Here is an 18,493-nt window from a genome sequence, read left to right on the forward strand (position 1 = left end):
TCCCTCCACCTTTACCTTCGACTTGTAACCCTTTACAGTTTTCTCAGAATGATGAGCAAATTTGCCCACTTGGTATAGATGCACCTTTGGTCCACCTACCAGTATCACAGACCACCAAGTCTATTGAACAATACCATTATAAACACACAGAACATAAACCTTTTGTTTTGTATGGGATTCATTCTTGTATTTTAAGGAAGCATTTTAACCAGACGAGTTTCTGCCCTTTTTCAAAAAAAAAAAAAAAAAAAAAAAAAAAAAAAAAAAAAAGAAAAAGAGAAACATTGTGAGATAGCTTGTTCGAGAACAAGAAAATTATAAAAGGTAGTCCCAACGTACTAGCCCTTTCCTGGGTCTAGGAGGAAATCATGTTGTATATTTGTACTAAAGTCCTTGTCCGATTCCATATCAAATTCTTCAAATTCTTCTCTGTTATTCATCCTTTTCACCAGAATGATCAGAGTCACTACCGTCATCAGTGTCACAGAGTAATGCGTCTTGCTTGGACCACGCCAGAAAATTTCAAAGCTGCCCGGATCCTGGTAAGGGTGCCCAATCCCTTCTGCATCTGGCCGTACAGCTATCCCAGGGCCCTTGTTGTTGGTCCAGAATTGAAAATGGCGGTAGCGGCGAGGTTGATCAAAGCAATATGTGATAGAAGAATTTGGGACCTGCAAATTGAAATATTCCGATTCGAATGGTTGTACAGTCTTCAGGGTTGTTACTATCAGCATTCGAACCTCAACATGCACTCCACTGACTCGGCATGTGATCCAGAGGGACTCTAATCCCAACCAGGGATGCAACTCATTTTGATGGGAGAGGCGGAAGAGTGATTTTGTAGCGAAGAAGACTTTGAGTGTCCTATACCTACCAACTTCAAACCACGGGAATGATGAAACAGGCGGTTCTCAAGTTCGCAATATACACAATGGTCCTGATGATGTTTCCGAAACAGGCAGCTTACTAGCATTCGTTGGTAATACTAACCGAAATATTTCATAACTGCTTCGTAACCCTGAAGCGAAGTTGCAGTGGACTATGGGGATAGTAATTTACCAAAGTCTTGAAAGAAGTTCTCAACCAAGTGCTGTACCTCGAAGAGTCAAGACTACGTATGCGTGAAAATTTTCAAATAGTGGCTCAACTAAATTCACATCAATTTTTTTTGTGATCCACACAGTTCAGCAAGTAAACATCTGATGTCCTTGGTGACCACAACCAGGCGGCCTTTGGTTGACCTGATGAACGGAATACCTATTCTGGCGTGATGGGGAGGATTAAATCTTTGGTTCAGCTTACACAAACGAAACTCTACCCGGAGGGTGGTCTAGGTTCTGGCTCAAGGGACTGCAGGTCACCTGACCCGGAACCTGTTGTTTCTAGTCCCTAACCCACTATTTTTCAGCGACCGTGACGTAAAAGCCGGTCTTTTGGTTCTCCAACGCAAGCGAGAGCCGTGGTCAGTATGAATCGTGAGAATTGTTCATTTGTAGTACTGTAACTTCGCACAGATAAGTCGCTTGATCACAAGAGCCGAGTTTTATCCGTAGGTGGTGCAATCGCTACGAGAGCTGATGCCATTCTGGCTTGCCCACACACCGGAGACACCGCCGGTTGTGTATAGAAAAAAGCTCAATTAGGAAGGTTGGCTATGAAAAAGAGCCCGGAAAAGTCTTTTTCCACGATTTCAACCCGCATTGGTAAAATCACACCTGACAGCACAGACTCCAAGACGTTTCTGCTTCGTACCAAACCATGGTACGTTGCGCTTGTGTGGGGAAGGACTTTAGGATATCCAGTATTCTCGACCAGTTGCGCGGCAAACCAAGCAATAATTAGACGCGCAACTAGCCGAAAGTAGAGTGCATAAATCCAACAGTGTAACCCTTTGCATGAAGAGTCTTGGCGATATGCAACCACTTGCTCAGGTTCTGCAGTAGTCCTATCTCTGACCATAACCACTGAACCGGGTGAGAAAAGCGAAGAAAAAAACATATCATCCCCTGATGATGCATTTGCATGCGGGAAGCAGCGTGTACCTTAATTCATCATTTTTTTTTTTTTTTTTTTTTTTTTTTTTTTTTTGCCAAAAACTATTACCAAAGTTGGCAACGCCCACAAGGCCCACACTCCACAGGGTGACTGTGCAGTGCATGCAGGAGGGAGGGATTTTACCCTTACCAGGCTTGTGGGACTTAGTTGTAACGTCAAGCTTGCTAAGGTTAGTTATCTGCTGACAAACCGAACAAGATTGATTGACGCGGAAAGGAGAGACTAAGAAACTCATATATGGAGCATTTTACTGAGTAGTATGCTCTGGTTGAAGTTCGTTTTATTAAAGGACAAGCACGTTGTATATCACGGGCCTAGCGGGTTAGATGCGGGCTTAGTTAACATTGACCGCGAGAATTGTCATTTTGATAGAGTGCGTCTTTTTTTTTCTTTACTACAAGAGCTTGATCGACGCATGACTGTAAAAATAAAATAATTCTCCTTGGTGACGCGCAACTGCAGCAGGGTTCCTGCTTTCACACGTCCGCCACTCCGAAGCTCCACGTTTGCGGGATGGCTAACTAGGTCTGTCGGAGGCTTTTCTCGAATTGGTTCCTCCGGCACCACATGGAACTTTTTTTTTTTTTTTTCATAAAGGCCATCGTGCCCACGGCGGAGCCCATCATGAATCGTACCTGGGCGGCATGGCACGCGCTGCTCCTGGCAAGGCTTGCGGGTGGACCCGATTCCACCCACTTAGTGTCCGAGGTTTGGATGGAGAATCAACATGGTGTATTTGATTGCTACTCTCGCCTCCCTTGTCTATCACGCATCTCGCTAACCGATTTGGGCCAGATAACCAAGTATCTTGCAACCACCTTCCTCAATATATGAGATCACTGGCCACCAGAAGTTGGTGAAAAATATGGGCTACATTATCTACTAGAACTACTCTGTAGTTAGTACCTGCGCGACGCTAGCCGGTACCCAAACCACCCCCCCACAAAGCCCAGGTTCTAGAGTAGGTTAGGTACCTGCGTAAACACGTTAGTTGTCCGCATCGAGCAGGGCGCATATCGGCCGATTTATTCGCCAAGCCGGCTTCATTTTGATCTTTGCCTCCTTGCCTCCCTGCCCCCCTTGCCCGTTCCGGCTGTTCCGTATGTGCAAAGAATTGGAATTGCTTCAACTCAATCTTTCAATTGGTTGATCAGAGGTGTTTTTCCTCAAACGGGCTTGTTCATTATCTGGTCAAAACGTACTGTGATCGATTACCTCGGTAGAATCTTGGTGACCACTCGACCGCCGGATCTGGCCGTCATGAAAAGAAGCCATGTCTAAGTAATCGCATACCATGCTGTTTTCGTCGAGTGGATCGTATTCCGGTACTACCTAGTTTGCGCCAAGACTAACGCGTTCCATACGAACCTCTGGAAAAGAAAAGCCAACTTTGCATGTTCTGCACTAGTTCTAGACTCTAGTACGAAGAAAATACCATGGTTAGGTCCCCAAGATAAGAAACTGCATGGTTTGTAGCCACATGCGCCAAGACGGCCGTTATTCCCGGTGTGGATAGAAATCAATGCCTGGTCGATAGGGGCAAGACCATCTTCAACTCTTGGCAGAGGAGAGGATATATAAACCTACTTTGAGAAGGCCTTGGAAGACATGTTTACTCTGGCTCACCACCACCGCTCACTCATCCTCACTCAACCGGCTTAGCCAATAGAGAGTCCTTCGCTCAGTCACTTCGGTCTTTTCCCCTTGAGCCTTTCTTTTTGCTTGTGTTTCAATCTGCAACCGCATTAATTTGCCAAAGCACAAACCAAAAGCCTCTCGAAAATGGTGTCCAAAATCCTTTCTTCAGTTACCGCGGTCCTGGCCGTTGCCCAGGCCGCTTCCGCTGCTTGCACAAACCCTATTCAGCGGAAGGCATGGACTGCGCTCACGGATGCCGAAAAGGCCGACTTCCTCCAGGCCGAAGTTTGCCTGATGGAGACTCCCTCCAAGACTGGCTTCGCCGGCGCCAGGACCCGGTGGGATGAGCTGCAAGCTATGCACGTGGCCCAAGTGCAATTCATCCACGTCGTCGGATCCTTCCTGCCGTGGCACCGCTACTTCATGTCGGTCCATGAGAAGCTGCTCCGCGATGAGTGTGGCTACACTGGCGTCCTGCCCTACTGGGACCAGCAGGCCGATCTTGCCGCGGCCCCGCTCAACAAATCGTCCATCTTTGACCCCGAGACCGGCTTCGGCAGCATCAACATGGACGCCAACGAATGCGTGACCGATGGCCCCTTTGTCAACATCACCAACAACCTGAACGTGGACCTGTCGCGCAAGGCCACCCCGCAGTGCCTGACCCGCAAGCTCTCCCAGACGCAGTTCAACATGGTGTCGCAGTCCCAGGTTGACCTCTGCATGACCTACACCACCTATGTCGACTTCAACAACTGCCTGGGCAACGCCGTGCACACCTCGGGCCACTACGCCGTCGGTGGCATCATGGACGACGTCTCGCTCTCGCCCGCCGACCCCCTCTTCTTCATGCACCACACCAACCTCGACCGTCTGTTCTGGGAGTGGCAGTCCAAGGACCTGGCCAAGCGTCTGACCGACATGGGCGGCAACAACGTCGCCACCGCCTCCATCCTGGTCAACGCTCAGCCCCCTTCGCTGCCCGTCAGCGCCTTCTTCCCCTACTTTGGCGACAACGGCAGCAACGTCACCACCCTGAACCACTCTCTCTGGTCCGCAGGCACCCTGCCCAACGTCACCATCGGTGAGGTCATGGACATCAAGGGTGACTTTGTCTGCGCCGAGTACATTCACTAAAAGGGATGATTTGAGGATTTAAAATGCATGAATTTTGATATATTTTCATTATATCAATTTGAACTTGTCAAAATGTTTGGGGGAGATGATTTGAATGAGTAATTTTCTGTACATAAGGAACTCTTTAGTTTAATTTCTCGTAAATAATGTCAAAACTCTTGAGATTGAAAATACTAGCCCATACGTGTCACTGAAGTGAACAAAACCCTTGACCTACTGTGTAGACCTATCTTGTATACTGTCTCTCATCCACCCTTTTCTCGCAGATTTCTTTACATTTTTTGGATCAATGAGCATTGATCATTTTATTTGACCTAATTATGGTTAGCTGCTAGCAACTCTGTCACGAAATGTATTTGCTTTCGGTTTTCTTGACCAGGTGCGCAACGAGCAACCGTCGGGTCCTGGAGACATTTTCTCTGCGTAACCATTCACAGTCCAGAACCATATCTCTGGTAGTGTTCCTCTCTTTGAGATCTTATGAAATCGGCTGGACAAATCCAGCCGAGACTTTGGTTGAACAACTGTCGTTTTCATGGCATTTATTTTTTCTTTGCAAATGTCGTTCTCCCCTCCTGGTGAGATGTAGCCTAGCTCCAGCAACGCGGCTAAATTAAAGGCAAGCATGCAATCGCATGTAAGCAAGTGGAACTAAGATTTAGTCTACTTGGGTTGACACCTCCAACATGTACCCCGATTTGTGTTGGGATCTTCTTTAACCCATGTTGCCCAAGTGTGGTAGGCGTGGGTTTAACTCCACACCGTATACACCTTGGCACTTACCGACGGTCAGGCTGCGGGCCACGGCGGGTTGCATACCTAGCCCATGCCGATGCTACGTAACCTACCTATATCAGCTCTCTGATACGAAGACCAAGTTTCGTGGATGACAGCCAATCACCCCACTCCCTCATCTGTTAACTCTAGTTCATTTTGCGGTACTGACCATTATTTACGTAACTTTGGACGAACACCTCGTTCGCCATCAAAGGTTTTGGTTGGTGGTGGCATCCAAATAAATATGCTTAAAACGGGACCTGCACGCAAGTGTCTTCTAGCAACTGCCGCTAAGAAAGTCTAAACCCATCTTTGCGCTCAAATGACTAGTGAGTTGTAATTACTAGGTTGATAATATATGTAAACTTACTCGAGTGTAGATTGTTCACCGTTGCAAACTTACTCGAGTGCATCAATAGTAGTTTGTGCTTCCCGCTCCTCTGATCGGTCCGCACTGGAATACAATATTATGTAAATTAAATTCACAGCGTAAGCCGACCACATAGTTTACTTCCAACCGCTGCAACATGCACGTTCTACGTGGACTTGATGTTGAGAGTGACTACTGCTTATCCAGTGCATTCAGCAAAATCTTACTGTCCAGCCTGTATGGTGATTGGTCGCATATTTAAATCCGCGGACATTTTGCTCCGGCCGCCTGGCCAGGATGCTACGTCGACTTGGGCAGGTGCGTCGTTGGCATCCTCGAGTCCAAATAATCGAGTCTGGCATTGGTGTGAAGGGTATGGGTAACTGCCGGTTGTCGATGTATGTAATAAATGCCCCTTTCCCTCAATGACATGACAGTAGTTAAGAGTGTTGTAAAGCGGTAGCCACAACTCGGCAATTCACTGCCTTTCACCAGGTAATCCAATCCACCTCATGTGTTCTTCGATCGAGTATGAGTCCCTCTTACCCTCCCAACTACTACGTCGTTTGTCTTGAATATGATCTTCTTGGGCATCGGTTTGTAACCAGTGGTCGATACTCCTGCTAGGCGGTCCGAACATCCATCATCGTGCGCTATTGCCTTGGCAATTCGAAAGTTACAACAGTCAACTTGGATAAAAATACGAGGAACGACACGCTCTTTCAAATCTAGAAGGGCCAGAGAGAATGGTAAGGAGAGAGTTCTTTAGCCTGAATGTGAGTTATGTAGCGGTCAGCAGAGGCGGTTTATGGCCTGCGCCTCACTCAAAGATTGCCCCTGAGGTGATCCCGCTACTACAACACCTCTTCCATAAGAGCTCTTGGATATTTTTGGAGATCTACTAGCGCCTTGATAGGTGCAGGAAGTTTGTCAGATAAATTTTCCTGTGAATGAGATAACCCAGTCCGCTAATTCAACAGAAATGGTCATTGTCCTCCAGTGGCGACTATATTCGTGACGTCGAGCCCACGCTTGTTGGAAAAGTAAATGAGTCACCTTTGTTACCGTGAGGCCGTAAACTTGTAAGTGGGCTTGTTATCTCTTTGAGCTAGAAACTTAAAACATCATAAGAATTGCGAGCAATAGCGGCCTGAGCTATGCAAGGCTTCAGAGGGTGCAACTCGCTCTTTCAAGCTTGACATTATATTTATTTGTGGTTTCAATGCAATCCAGAACAAAGTTGCTGGGTTAGCTTTTCGCATGGAAACAGATAGATATACATTGGTATGACGGGCCATGCCCCTGGTTGCTTGTCGAAATCTGGCCTGGGCAATAGACCTATTCCTTCTTGTCAACAATAATCATACAACTAGCCCAGATTTCCCTACAGCATCATACCAAGAGTAGGTCTGTGACTCATACTCATAACAGAATTGGTCAACAACCCCACCCGTCCATCAAAAAGGCACCACACTCCTGGACCTGAGGTCCCTCCCGGAACCATCACACCTCTGAACCTCCACCTCGTGCGTGACCGTAATGCCACCCAAGCACCCCGGTGACGCCAACTCATCGGTGCTGGACCCACCGTCCGTCGAGCGCCTTTCGCTCCTGGTCCTAGAACCCCTCCGGACGCGGGATTGCCCCATGGACCTGTGGTTAGACACGACGGCGGACTTGTTGCAGTTGATCCTCTCCCCATGCTGATGCTGCTGCTCATGCTGACCGGTCGACATCGAGTCGTAGTCTTCCGACTTTGCCGATTTGTCATCCAGCCAGGCAAAGGGTCGCTGGGTTTCGCCGTCCCGAACCGTCGTCGGCAGCTTGTCCGCGTCGAGGTAGCTCCCAGGTCCGGACTGGAGCTCGAGGTCGTCGTGGTTGGTCCCGGAAATGTGGTGGTTGATGGCCCCCTGAGCAGACGAGTTGCCGCCGCTAGACTCGAGGTTCTTGGAGTTGCCGCCGCCGCCGCCGCCGCTGGCGTACGTGTTCTTGCGCGAGCCCAGACGGGTTGAGAAGCTGCCGTCCACGATCATGTTGAGGATTGGTTTGAGGGTTGGGAGGCAGCCTGGCGTTGGGAGAGGCTTGGGTTAGTTTACTTGTGCTTGTGGGGGATTGGGGTTGGTGATTGAGTCTTACAGCAGACAATGGCAATGTTGCCCTCGAGATTGGTCCAGATGACGGCGTTGGTAAAGTTCCAGGTGATGTCGGGGGATTCTAGATCCAGCTGAAGGAGGTAGCTCAAACGAACCATGGAGATGATGGTGACGCTGACGGATATCAAAAGCTTTGTTAGCGAGGTGTTGTTTCTGAGAATAAAAGAAAAGAAAATGGTTAAAGTGCTACACCATAACCGTCCCAAAAAAAACTTACAAAGCACCCAGCAGAAAGATGCCAAGAACACCAATCTTTTGCGCCACGCGCATTTGCAGGCTCCAGACGTATGGGATGGGCAGCGCAATTATCATAACGTCGGTAATGATGGTCGGGATGGAGTTGCCGATGAAGAAGTTCCTGCTGTCGACGCCGCAGTTGTACTCGGACGGCGGCATGGGGTTGACTGGATCAAAACGCTGCCACCATGACTGCGACGGAACGCACTGGAAGATGGATGACAAGAGGATGGCGATTCCCCAGCCGGTGACTAGCCCAACCAAGATCCAGATGGGGATGCGGTTACGATTGCTGGTTGCAAAGACGCGCCAGTAGAGACACAGAGTCGAGTATTTGACGAAGCAAAGAGTGAGCGTGTACACCATCTCGGAGATGAAGAGCCCGATGGCCCACACCATGGCCGCATCCGCAGGCCCAGCCCAGACATGTTTGCCGGTTCCGTGAGGTACCACTGGGAGCAGGAAACCGAGTTAGAGGCTGTCGTGTCTTCACCTTGACTGTCTCTAGACTCTAGAGAAGGAGAAGAAAATAATGGAAAGAAGGCTAAGACTTGTGGTTTGTTGCTTACTGTATCCAATAGAAACCCAGACGTGTATTCCGGCCATTAACTATGGATCAAAGGTTTTGTCACGTTAGCCTTGCCACCTGATTCCAAGCAACTGATGTCTGATATGGTAGAAATAGCTTGTGGAAGAAATAAAAACTCACAAAGGCAGCAAACGCCAGATAATCATCCCACCAAAAATCTCCTCCCCGTATCTTCCTCGCATAAACCCGCAGGCCGAGCGCGCCGGCAGCCATGAACCACGTTGACGCTAACGCACCGATGATCTCGGGAACTCGAGTCTCGGTGAGATCGACTCCCGCGGGCGCTCCTGAGGACGACATATTGTTGTCGGTGGAACAGGGGCCTTTTCTTTTCTTTCTTGCTTTAAACGCGGATCTTGAGCACCAGCAGACTGGTTATAAAGCCCAGTTGCTGGCAACTTTTAGGGTCCAGTGGCGCAGGGGCGCGAGTCTTTTCTGTTATGTGGTTCTCAAATCTCGGTGCCACTTCTGGGGGAGCTGTGTCGATCGTTAGAGGGCTGAGACCAGTTAAGGTGTCGGAGGGAATCGAAAAAGAAAGTGGATGGGTAGAGACTAAGCCCACTGGGGCATGGGGGAAGATGAGACTGTATATGTGCAGCGGCAACTGTAATTCAAAGTTTGTTTATTTTCCCTCCCCGGCCAGATGCAGAAGAATAATGGGTATCTGGCTAGACCAGTATCAGTATAAGCTCTTCTACCCCTGAAACCGAGGTTTCCTTTTTCTTTGCCCCTGTTTTCTGGACCACCGAGTAGGACGCTCCGGTTCAGTTATGCCGGGGCTGTGGATGGAGTATACAATACCACGGCAAACTACTACCTACCATAGGTAGGTAAAGAAGCGATAAGCCACCCCGCCTAAAGTAGATGGAGAATATCAGGATATTCTGTGATCATTAGAAGCGTGGTCCGGCCAGTTGCTCTCTACCACGGACGCAGAAGACTCTGGCTGCGCCTTCTCTTGCGCCGGTGCAAATGGAGGGACGGTTGATGTGCCGAATGCTCTGACTTGGTATTGTCGCAAGCGAGAGAGGAGAGAAGAGGAGTCGATGCTACCATAAACTACCGCAAGGTGATATGCTTCGCACAACGTTACTGCGTACTCGATATCAAGGCGCAAGGTGTGCAGAGAGCCCCATCGGTTTTCATCTCTAGGATGGAGTGGGCAGACCGTGGGAGTGGGATCTGGTGTTACATTGAATTGGAGTATTACCGGGTGGAAAAGTAATGAGGAAGAGAAAAATCCTGCCTTGGTCTTTGTTTCTTTGTGGAGTTTGGGCTTCTCTAAAAGTGGGAATTCTGTAACATTGGCGAGGGTACCGCGTTGCCCAGTATGTTATTGTATGGTGGTACGAAGCATGCATTTGACTGCCTGACTCGTCGCCCTTGAAGCCCTGCTCGCTTGCTTGCTGTAGGGCGAACTTTTTTACAATGGACAACAAGATAAAATTACCGATTAAATCGCCGTAGTTACCGTACTGCTGGGTGGTAGTTCCACGCTTCATAGGTTCAAGAAGGCGATCGCAAGCCCGTGTAATAGCAATATTTATTGCGATCCGCTTGACGGCGGAGAAAGAAATAGAAGCAGAGCAGCGAACATCGTGGTGTTTTAAAAGCAGGTGCTTTGGTATGGCCAACATCATTCGCGGGCTGCCGCGGACTTTCAACTCGTGCGTGGTTGATCTCCACAGCAAGCGGTAATAGAGTTTAGGGCGAGTCTATTTGACTTCCCTCGCCTCGAGGTGTACCAGGAAATATCGTCAAAGCAAGGAAATTTTCGTTGATCGACAAAACAACTAGTCAAACTAGATCTGTCCATCATTAAGAGACAAACGATATTCGCCAAGTCCCGCCATCTCCCGTCGGGAAGACGGCAGCATCTCAGGCCGTGCTCAACATCCACACGCGGCAAGTCCCAGGAGCTAATATCGAGCCTACCTCTTATTGTGCACCTTAATCCAGCTATGTCCTTGTACATCTAGACAAAGCGAGACCAAGAAAGGAAGTAGGGGCAGATTGCGCGTACAAAATTTACCAAATGTGATGGGGAGCAAGTTCCATCAAATACCACACTGACATGAATCGCGATTAAAGGGGGCGGACAGGATAATTGTAGGACTACGCGTAGATAGGATCTTTGTGCCGGCTGGATACTTGACTCATGAGGGGTTGAATAATGCCGCCTTGCAACTAGCGTTAATGCTTCGGCATTCATTCATGTGGTAGCCTAAACCCATCATCATGCCAATAATTGTGTTACTTTACAGAGTATTTCTTCGCAATTCATTCACTGCATGCATCATAAGTTTTTGAAATAAAATGTGCCATGTTACACATGCCTGCAGGCTCATCGATGTCGATCTCTCCGATAACACGGTACCTGGGATTGCAATATCTGGACCGGCAGGGTATAACTAAGCTTGGCATCTCTGGGCTTTTGTTCCACATACCACAACGTTAAGATCTCCGAGGGCATCGTGGTCAAGTGTGGATGGAAATTTTCATCTCATCTCTTCCTACAAGACAACCAACACGTGGGGTCCCCTTCTCAGACTTTCTCAGATTTATGGTCATAAGGGACCAGCTCCAGGAATATCCATGAGCATAACACCGGAAATCTTGGCGATCCACCTCTGTAATAACTTCCCCATTTCTAGGCGGAGAACGGCATCCATAATGTGCTACTCTACTGTATTTGTAAACAATCGGCAGACACTTCCCGCAGTCATAACGGTTTCATAGAGGCTCGATGGATGGGTTCTTGAGTCAGATAAAGCATCGCCAAAGTCAATATTGCCAAAAAATGTGGTTATCGGAGCCAATAGTGCTTTCTCCAACACACGAAGCCATTCAGGGGCCAATTTCATTGCCTCCATTTCAATGACACTCCACCACGTGTACATATGCAGCCCATGAGGATGTTAAGCATGCCAATCCTGCTTGGTTTTCTTTTGAGTTCCTTGGCTTTTCTTCTTTTCAACCCAGAAACTGATTGATCGATTACCCGGTTCGGTTTTCGTCCCTTCCTTTCCAACCAAGCACCTGGCTCGTCGTCCCAGACATCCATCCACTCCTTATTCCAAATAAACAACCCCCACCCAGGGAAACCCCAGCCTGCACCTCACCCAACGCGAAATCTGGTTCGTGCCCACACTCAACTTGGACCTAGACCCATCCTGCAGCCTTTTTACAAAGCCCCCCTTTTTAGTCTCGACTTGCTGCGCTTGTCTGCGGTTTAGATCTCTAGCCCTTACGAGATGCATTTCCCCCGGTTTCTCCTCGCTGCAGCTGCAACCACCATGGCCTCCGCTACCGCCATCCCATCCGCGTCGAGCCCCGCCGTCGTCCTTACCCCGGGCGCATGGCACGGCCCCTGGGCTTACGACCTGCTCATCCCGGAACTTACCGCGCTCGGCCTGTCCAGCAGCACCGTCACCCTGGCCACCGTTGGTACCACCGACTCCGACGTCGGCGTGGCTGACGATGCCGCCGCCGCACGTGCAGAGGTCCTGAAGCAGCTGGATGCGCCCGGTGAGCGTGATGTGGTCCTCGTCGGCCACTCGTACGGCGGAGTAGTCATCTCCAACGCCGTTGAGGGCTTGTCGGTGGCTGACCGCAAGGCCGCCGGCAAGAAGAACGGCGTAATTGGCGTTCTGTACATGACTGCATTTGCCATCCCCGCCAATACCAGCCTGCTTGATGCCGTGGATGGCAGCTTGCCTGATTGGTGGAACATCACTGTAAGTCTTTTTTTTTTTTTTTTTTTTTCTTTTTTTTTTCTGGCATTTACACCGTCTCAATACATGGAAAAAGCTCCTCAACAAAAGTTCATCATCGTACCTCTTCCAAACAACTGCTAACCCCATCCAACAGGGCCAATTCTTCAACCCCATCAACCCGGCTCACGTCTTCTACAACGACATTACGGACCAGGCCCTGGTTGCCAGCTACGTCGCCAAGCTCAAGTCCATGCCGTGGAAGATGGTGACGGACAAGACCCAGTTCGCGCCCTGGAACAGCGGCTTCAACGTCGGCTACATCCACGCCCAGCTGGACAACGCCATCGTGCTTCCCGTGCAGAACGCCATGGCCAGCGCGTTCCCTGCCGACTCGTTCGTCGCCTCCCTCAACACCAGCCACTCGCCTTTCCTCTCGCAGCCCAAGAAGACGGCCGAGACCATCAACGACGCTGTGGTGCACTTTGTCAACAAGAAGACCGTGTAAAGGGGTCGTTTGTTGTACAAGGATTTTGCGACGTTTTCCGGCGTTGTGACTGTTGATTTGTGGGTTCACTGCCATTGCACTATGCTGCGCCATTGCCAGTCGGAGTTGATCAAAAGCCTCTCATTTGTCCATGAGAGCCTTTGATCAATATCATTTCCCCGCCAGCGTGCTTGTTATTGAGAAATACTCTGACAAAGACGTGATAACCATTGGTGTGGCCGACTATTATTAGTTAGTTTAAACACTACAACCTTTTCTCAAGTCACTCATCCAATGTTTCACATTCAAATAAGCCTGCCAAGGTCACTGCAGTCGTACCGTACTTAAAGACCAATAAATACTAAAAAGAATATACCCTCAATGAGACCTTTAGTAGGTGCCTATAATAATTCCTTCTTGTATATCTCCTTGCTAGATAGAGACTGGAGGCTAGGCTCCTGATGACGGCAAATCCGACGGTCACGTGGACCCTTAACTAGGACCTCAGCCCAGTCAAGTGCTGCACGACACAGTGAACAGCAATCCAAGGTGAAAAAGCAGATCATGTCATAATTTTCCACAGTCCACACAGTATTCACACCTCCAGGAAACTTCTCAGTGACCAATACCCCAGAGGGTATCGGGCTTCCACCAAGAAGTCTGGACCCTTAAAAAAACACAGCCTCTGGGTGCTACTGCAGGAAGGGAATGCGCTTCACGTCTTTTTAGGTGCGCCTTCAACGATCAAGCAAATCCCTGGTCCAATGCCGCATGCCGTCGGTGGCTATTTGGGCCAGAGCGCCGTCCGCCATAACGGCATAATGGCAGGTCGTTATACCAGCCCGAACGCTGATGTGTCGGGTACGGGCGGGAGGAACCTGCCGTCGCATAAACGCACGGGCCGAGATTCTGGGGTTTTGACGCAGCAGTCCCGCGCCGCCGCGCATCGGCCCGTCGTGGGCGCGTTGGGTGCCCTTATTCCCCCGGGTGGAGCCGAAAGGGATGATAAATCTCGGAAGCGAGTCCCTCGCTACCATGTGTTCTGTGGGTCGTCACCGACTTTTCTGGCGGCGTTGGAAGCCAAACTCCGTGGAGTTGCCCTGGACGCTGGGGAGCCCGGAGGGATATGTCTTTGGAGAAAGAAAAGGGAGGGGTTTTCGGTCAATCTGCGGTGTTGGCGCAAGGTGAGACGCAGAGGCAGTCGGCAATTTCGTAGGTCTCTCAGTTACAAGCAGTAAAGTTCTTCATTGTGTACAAAGATTAAAAACCACCTCGGCCGCCGATTCAACAGTTAGTTCGGCCGAGGGCTCAGTGCGGACGGCGATGGCGCTGCCGACAGCCAAGGATTTGGTGAAATTTGAGACGGATAGAACGCTGTATCTACTCACCAAGTCGACTTTCCTGCAGACCACGTTTACAAGAAATAGATACGGTTGCTACTCAGCGACGGCGAGCCGCTGTAGTCTACAGCCAAGTCCAACGCCAGTGCATGTCATGCTTACATGCCAAGGCACAGGTTTCGCGCTTTTGATACTTCAAAGCTATAATTCAGAGCCTCATGATGCCTTTTAGTCAGAAATTGCGTTGTATTGCCTAGACGATTGAGCCTAAACTTGGTTCAAACTGAACAAGGAATTTTGTGCTCGGTTGTCTCCAAGTTTACGCATTGACGCGAGATCTGGGATTTTCTAATGAATTCTCAACCAAGACTAGAGACTCTTGCTGTCGCAAAGTTTAGTGATGTGCTCCAAGGGGTTTTTGTGTACTCGCCCTGGTCGTGCTGAAAGTGTTATGGCGAGGATCAAAACCAGCACCACGCCGAATCACATGCTGTTAATTGAATAGAAGGAGAAGGGACGAGATATGGAAGAGAAGGAAAACATTGAGCCCGATCTCAGTACCCACAGATACATCTCGGCCTTCCAACTAAAGAGTTGTTTTGATTAAGGCTTCAGTTTCACGGAGACTTCACGTGAAGTTTTGCACTTGCTAAGCCATTGACACACGTTTCTGGTATCGCAACAAGCTAGATTCTCATTTACAATGGTTCATAATATCAAATATGGGATGGATGGGTCAAATGTTCGGTCATCGTGTCGGCTCTATAGTGCAAGCCGGTTGCAGGTCGAGTGTAGCCCGACGTGGGAGTATTCAGCCACTTTGGCACTTCATTTCGGAATTCAGGGTTTAATGATACATCCTTACCCCAAGTCTTCCATTGATGCTCAGAGATTTCCCCATGAATCGTTGCAATTGACTTTCCCTGGCTTCCAAAGACTTCTCGCTGATCTTTCACACTTCCGGGCAACACATTGTGTTCTTAATATGGTAATTATCATCAAGCATGAACCAAGGAAGATATTTATGCCATCTAAACGGGCATTAATTCACATCATTTGACATGAAAATCTCTACCCTTCAACTGTTACCGACTCCCTGAACAATTCCATCCTTCGAGTCTTCTTTTTTCTCCACCGCGCCAGCCTTGCGGAAATTGATAGTGCTCACCCTGTTACCGAGAATGACCATGGGACGGTCGACTCATACGACGTCTGTCAGATACTTTTGTCAAAATCGAAATTTGAAGGTTTACCCGCTATTTGAAAATATACAGCTCGACATTTGCGCAAGCTCGGGCAGGTTTGGTAAAGAAATGTATTAGTCACTTAATTTACAACTAATCAAATCATGTTCGCTCTAGAAATGACCCTAAATGCATGGCTTCTATTAAAAGAAGGTTACGAATTGGACTGACTAGGTAGTAAAATAATACAAAAAGCTACCAAGTCTTTTCAGTTTGTTGATATAGAATACGCAATATTTAACTCAACAAAAGCGGTTTTTTTTCTGATGATCAAATTTATTTAAAGCAAGATTTCTTTGTATTTGATGAAAATAACTTTTGGGATATTTAAAGCTAGAGGCAACATACTGAGGTTGTCCAAGTCTATAACATATATGCGGATTCCATGTAATCTTTTTATATCTTATTTATTTTTCATAAGATAACTAAAAAGGTAACTACCTTAGTCATTTTCACATACTTGCCCGGTCATATTTCGACAAGTTAGTCCTGGTCATGGCACTGATTTGAGCAAGTTGGTCATTATACCAACCCTGCTGCAGCCCTTGAGAAGACACCATGCTGGCAATCGCCTGACCTATTACAGCTGGAGTTCAGTGGATGATAATCATTGTTCAAGCAATCATTGCTTTTGAGGGCTCCACAATTCATATAGTTCTCTTGATTTCTAGCGTAATCGTCCAAGCTATTTGTTTTATAAAGAATAAATGGTGTACTGCTGAATCTAAAACCCCCGGGTAAAGAAACAAAGTTCCGTTCGGATGCTCCCAATTTCAAGGCTTTAAAATCGTACTACTTAGCCAAGTGACTGAGTAAGGTATTCTGATCTTCGGCCTTGCCCGAGCACAATGGGAACTCGAGTCAAATTGTGCAGATATAGTCAATGCCTGGGAGATCTGCGCTATTAATAGATTTCTCTTTATCATGTTTAGAAAAATTCTACTTTAGAGAGACAGGATGTTCCGAGTTGATACTGGCGACATCTAGTCAAAGTTGAGGGCATAAAGACGCGGATAAATATTGTTTTCAGCACCGCGTGTAGATTAAAGCATATAAGAAACGTCTCCTACCTCCCCACACTGCCTCATCACTCTTCTCCCCATCCAGCTTTGGGCCATTCAATCGTTACCTTTGGTACTTTCCCTTCTTTACTTTCCCTTTTACTTTCACCCTCGAGCTCAAATGCGTTTTTTTAACCTAGTCACGGCCCTGGCGCTCGCAGCCTCGGGTGCCCAGGCCCTGGCAGTCGCCCGCGATAACATCGACAACCAGGCGGTTGAGGTTAACTCTCGCCGCGATGTAAAGCAGAAGCGAGCGGAAGCATCGCCTGACCGTTTCCGGTCGGGGAAGCAATGAAAGGACCAGCCCGCTTGCCAGTCCCGGTCGGGGAAGCGATTCAATCACTAGCCCGTCTGGCAGTTTCGGTCGGGGAAGCGATTCAATTACTAGCTCGTCTGGCAGCCCCGGCCAGGGAAGCGACGGAAAAACTGGTCGCAGAGGGAAGGCCCGCCAAAAGATTAATGAACAGTTGGAACAAGCGCGCGCCAAATGGCCCCAGATAGCGGAGAAATGCAAATGCGCTGCCGATAGCGCGCGCCAGAAGTTGCAGAATTGCAAGTGTGCCGCACAGAAACAGTGGGACCAGAGATTTGGAAAGAAGGATACCGCCGCCACTGGCCCTGCCGACCAGCCCAACCTCGAGTCCGTGGGCGACGCAGGTGCAGCCCCAGCTCCGAAACAAAAGTTCTCTGACCAGTGCAGAACCTTTTACAACAAGGCTGGTAAACAGGTGCAAGATGGGCTTTGTAAAATCAAGGACAAGGCACAGGAGAGATTCTCTGGGGGGCGAAAGACGACTGCGCAGGATCTTGAAAACCAAGAGGCTCTCCATCAAAATAGACCCCGCGAGACAACGGCTGAAACTGATTACTTCCTCGGCAAGGAGAATGGCGGAATCCATAACCACCGCCCCCATGGCACCAGGCCCAGTCTTCCTCGTTCAAGCTCTAGGCCTCGCCAAAAGAGCCGGAGGTCACCGCAGGTCGAAGCCTCGGTGAAGATCACAAAGAGGGCTGACAGCGTTGGCAACGGCCAGGGTTCTTCTAACGTGGGGGCCTCCGAGGCCGATGCGAAACCATTAAGAAGGATTCCGAACGCTAACAACTTGGCTGATTACTTTGCCGAGGCATGCAAGATCACAACTAAAGATGGCGCATGTGCTGTGAGGGGTAAGGACAAGAACCAGGGGCGCCAGCAGCGTCCGCAGGAGAACCCCGGCTCACCAAGGCAACAATCCAAGAGGCTCAAAGTGGATGACTCTGCCATTCTCAAGGTACGTGCCGACCCGTCTGATGGATCACCACGTTTCGTCGCCAATCCTCCCCAGTTCCCGGATCCTGCAGATCGTCCCGGATACAAGAATCCGTGGGACGCTCATGTAGCAATGTTTAGAGAAATGAAAACTGTTGCTAAGAATTTGGTAGGGTACGGGGCAGTAAAGAGTCCGCATAAGGCTCAGCCAAAGTAGGGCCAGTCACAGCAACTGTCAAGTTACAACACGTACGCACCCGGACATGGCAATGGCTATACATTGAGGACGGGATTAGGATTGGTACATTCTACAATGAGGCCTTGGGTTAGATAATCCGAATGCATACACATGCATATCTATTCTTTGGGGATGTCTCCCAAGCCAGAACCTGATGTCACTTTTTTTTAAAAGCATTGGAGTCCATCTGGTAGCCGTGTTGATT

General features: G+C 48.9%; 4 protein-coding genes across 4 annotated transcripts; 3 read left to right on the plus strand and 1 right to left on the minus strand.

Moving 5' to 3' along the window:
* Nucleotides 1–3,837: 3,837 nt before the first annotated feature.
* On the plus strand, nt 3,838–4,830 carry PgNI_02818 (uncharacterized protein; the record flags this gene model as incomplete). Its single annotated transcript, XM_031122875.1, has 1 exon — nt 3,838–4,830. One exon carries the CDS (start codon nt 3,838–3,840, stop codon nt 4,828–4,830), a length of 993 nt encoding a protein of 330 aa, XP_030985603.1.
* A 2,604-nt stretch (nt 4,831–7,434) lies between these two features.
* On the minus strand, nt 7,435–9,256 carry PgNI_02819 (uncharacterized protein; the record flags this gene model as incomplete). Its single annotated transcript, XM_031122876.1, has 5 exons — nt 7,435–8,042; nt 8,114–8,283; nt 8,348–8,819; nt 8,937–8,976; nt 9,077–9,256. The coding sequence occupies 5 exons, from the start codon at nt 9,254–9,256 to the stop codon at nt 7,435–7,437; spliced, it is 1,470 nt and encodes a 489-aa protein (XP_030985604.1).
* Nucleotides 9,257–12,210: 2,954 nt separating this feature from the next.
* Nucleotides 12,211–13,177, plus strand: PgNI_02820 (uncharacterized protein; the record flags this gene model as incomplete). Its single annotated transcript, XM_031122877.1, has 2 exons — nt 12,211–12,693; nt 12,827–13,177. 2 exons carry the CDS (start codon nt 12,211–12,213, stop codon nt 13,175–13,177), a joined length of 834 nt encoding a protein of 277 aa, XP_030984467.1.
* Nucleotides 13,178–16,922: 3,745 nt separating this feature from the next.
* Nucleotides 16,923–18,267, plus strand: PgNI_02821 (uncharacterized protein; the record flags this gene model as incomplete). Its single annotated transcript, XM_031122878.1, is given in 2 exon segments — nt 16,923–17,080; nt 17,091–18,267. The coding sequence occupies 2 exon segments, from the start codon at nt 16,923–16,925 to the stop codon at nt 18,265–18,267; spliced, it is 1,335 nt and encodes a 444-aa protein (XP_030984466.1).
* Between the last annotated feature and the right edge of the window lie 226 nt (nt 18,268–18,493).

The sequence above is a fragment of the Pyricularia grisea genome (assembly GCF_004355905.1).
Source record: "Pyricularia grisea strain NI907 chromosome Unknown Pyricularia_grisea_NI907_Scaffold_2, whole genome shotgun sequence".
NCBI classification, from domain to species: Eukaryota; Fungi; Ascomycota; class Sordariomycetes; order Magnaporthales; family Pyriculariaceae; genus Pyricularia; species Pyricularia grisea.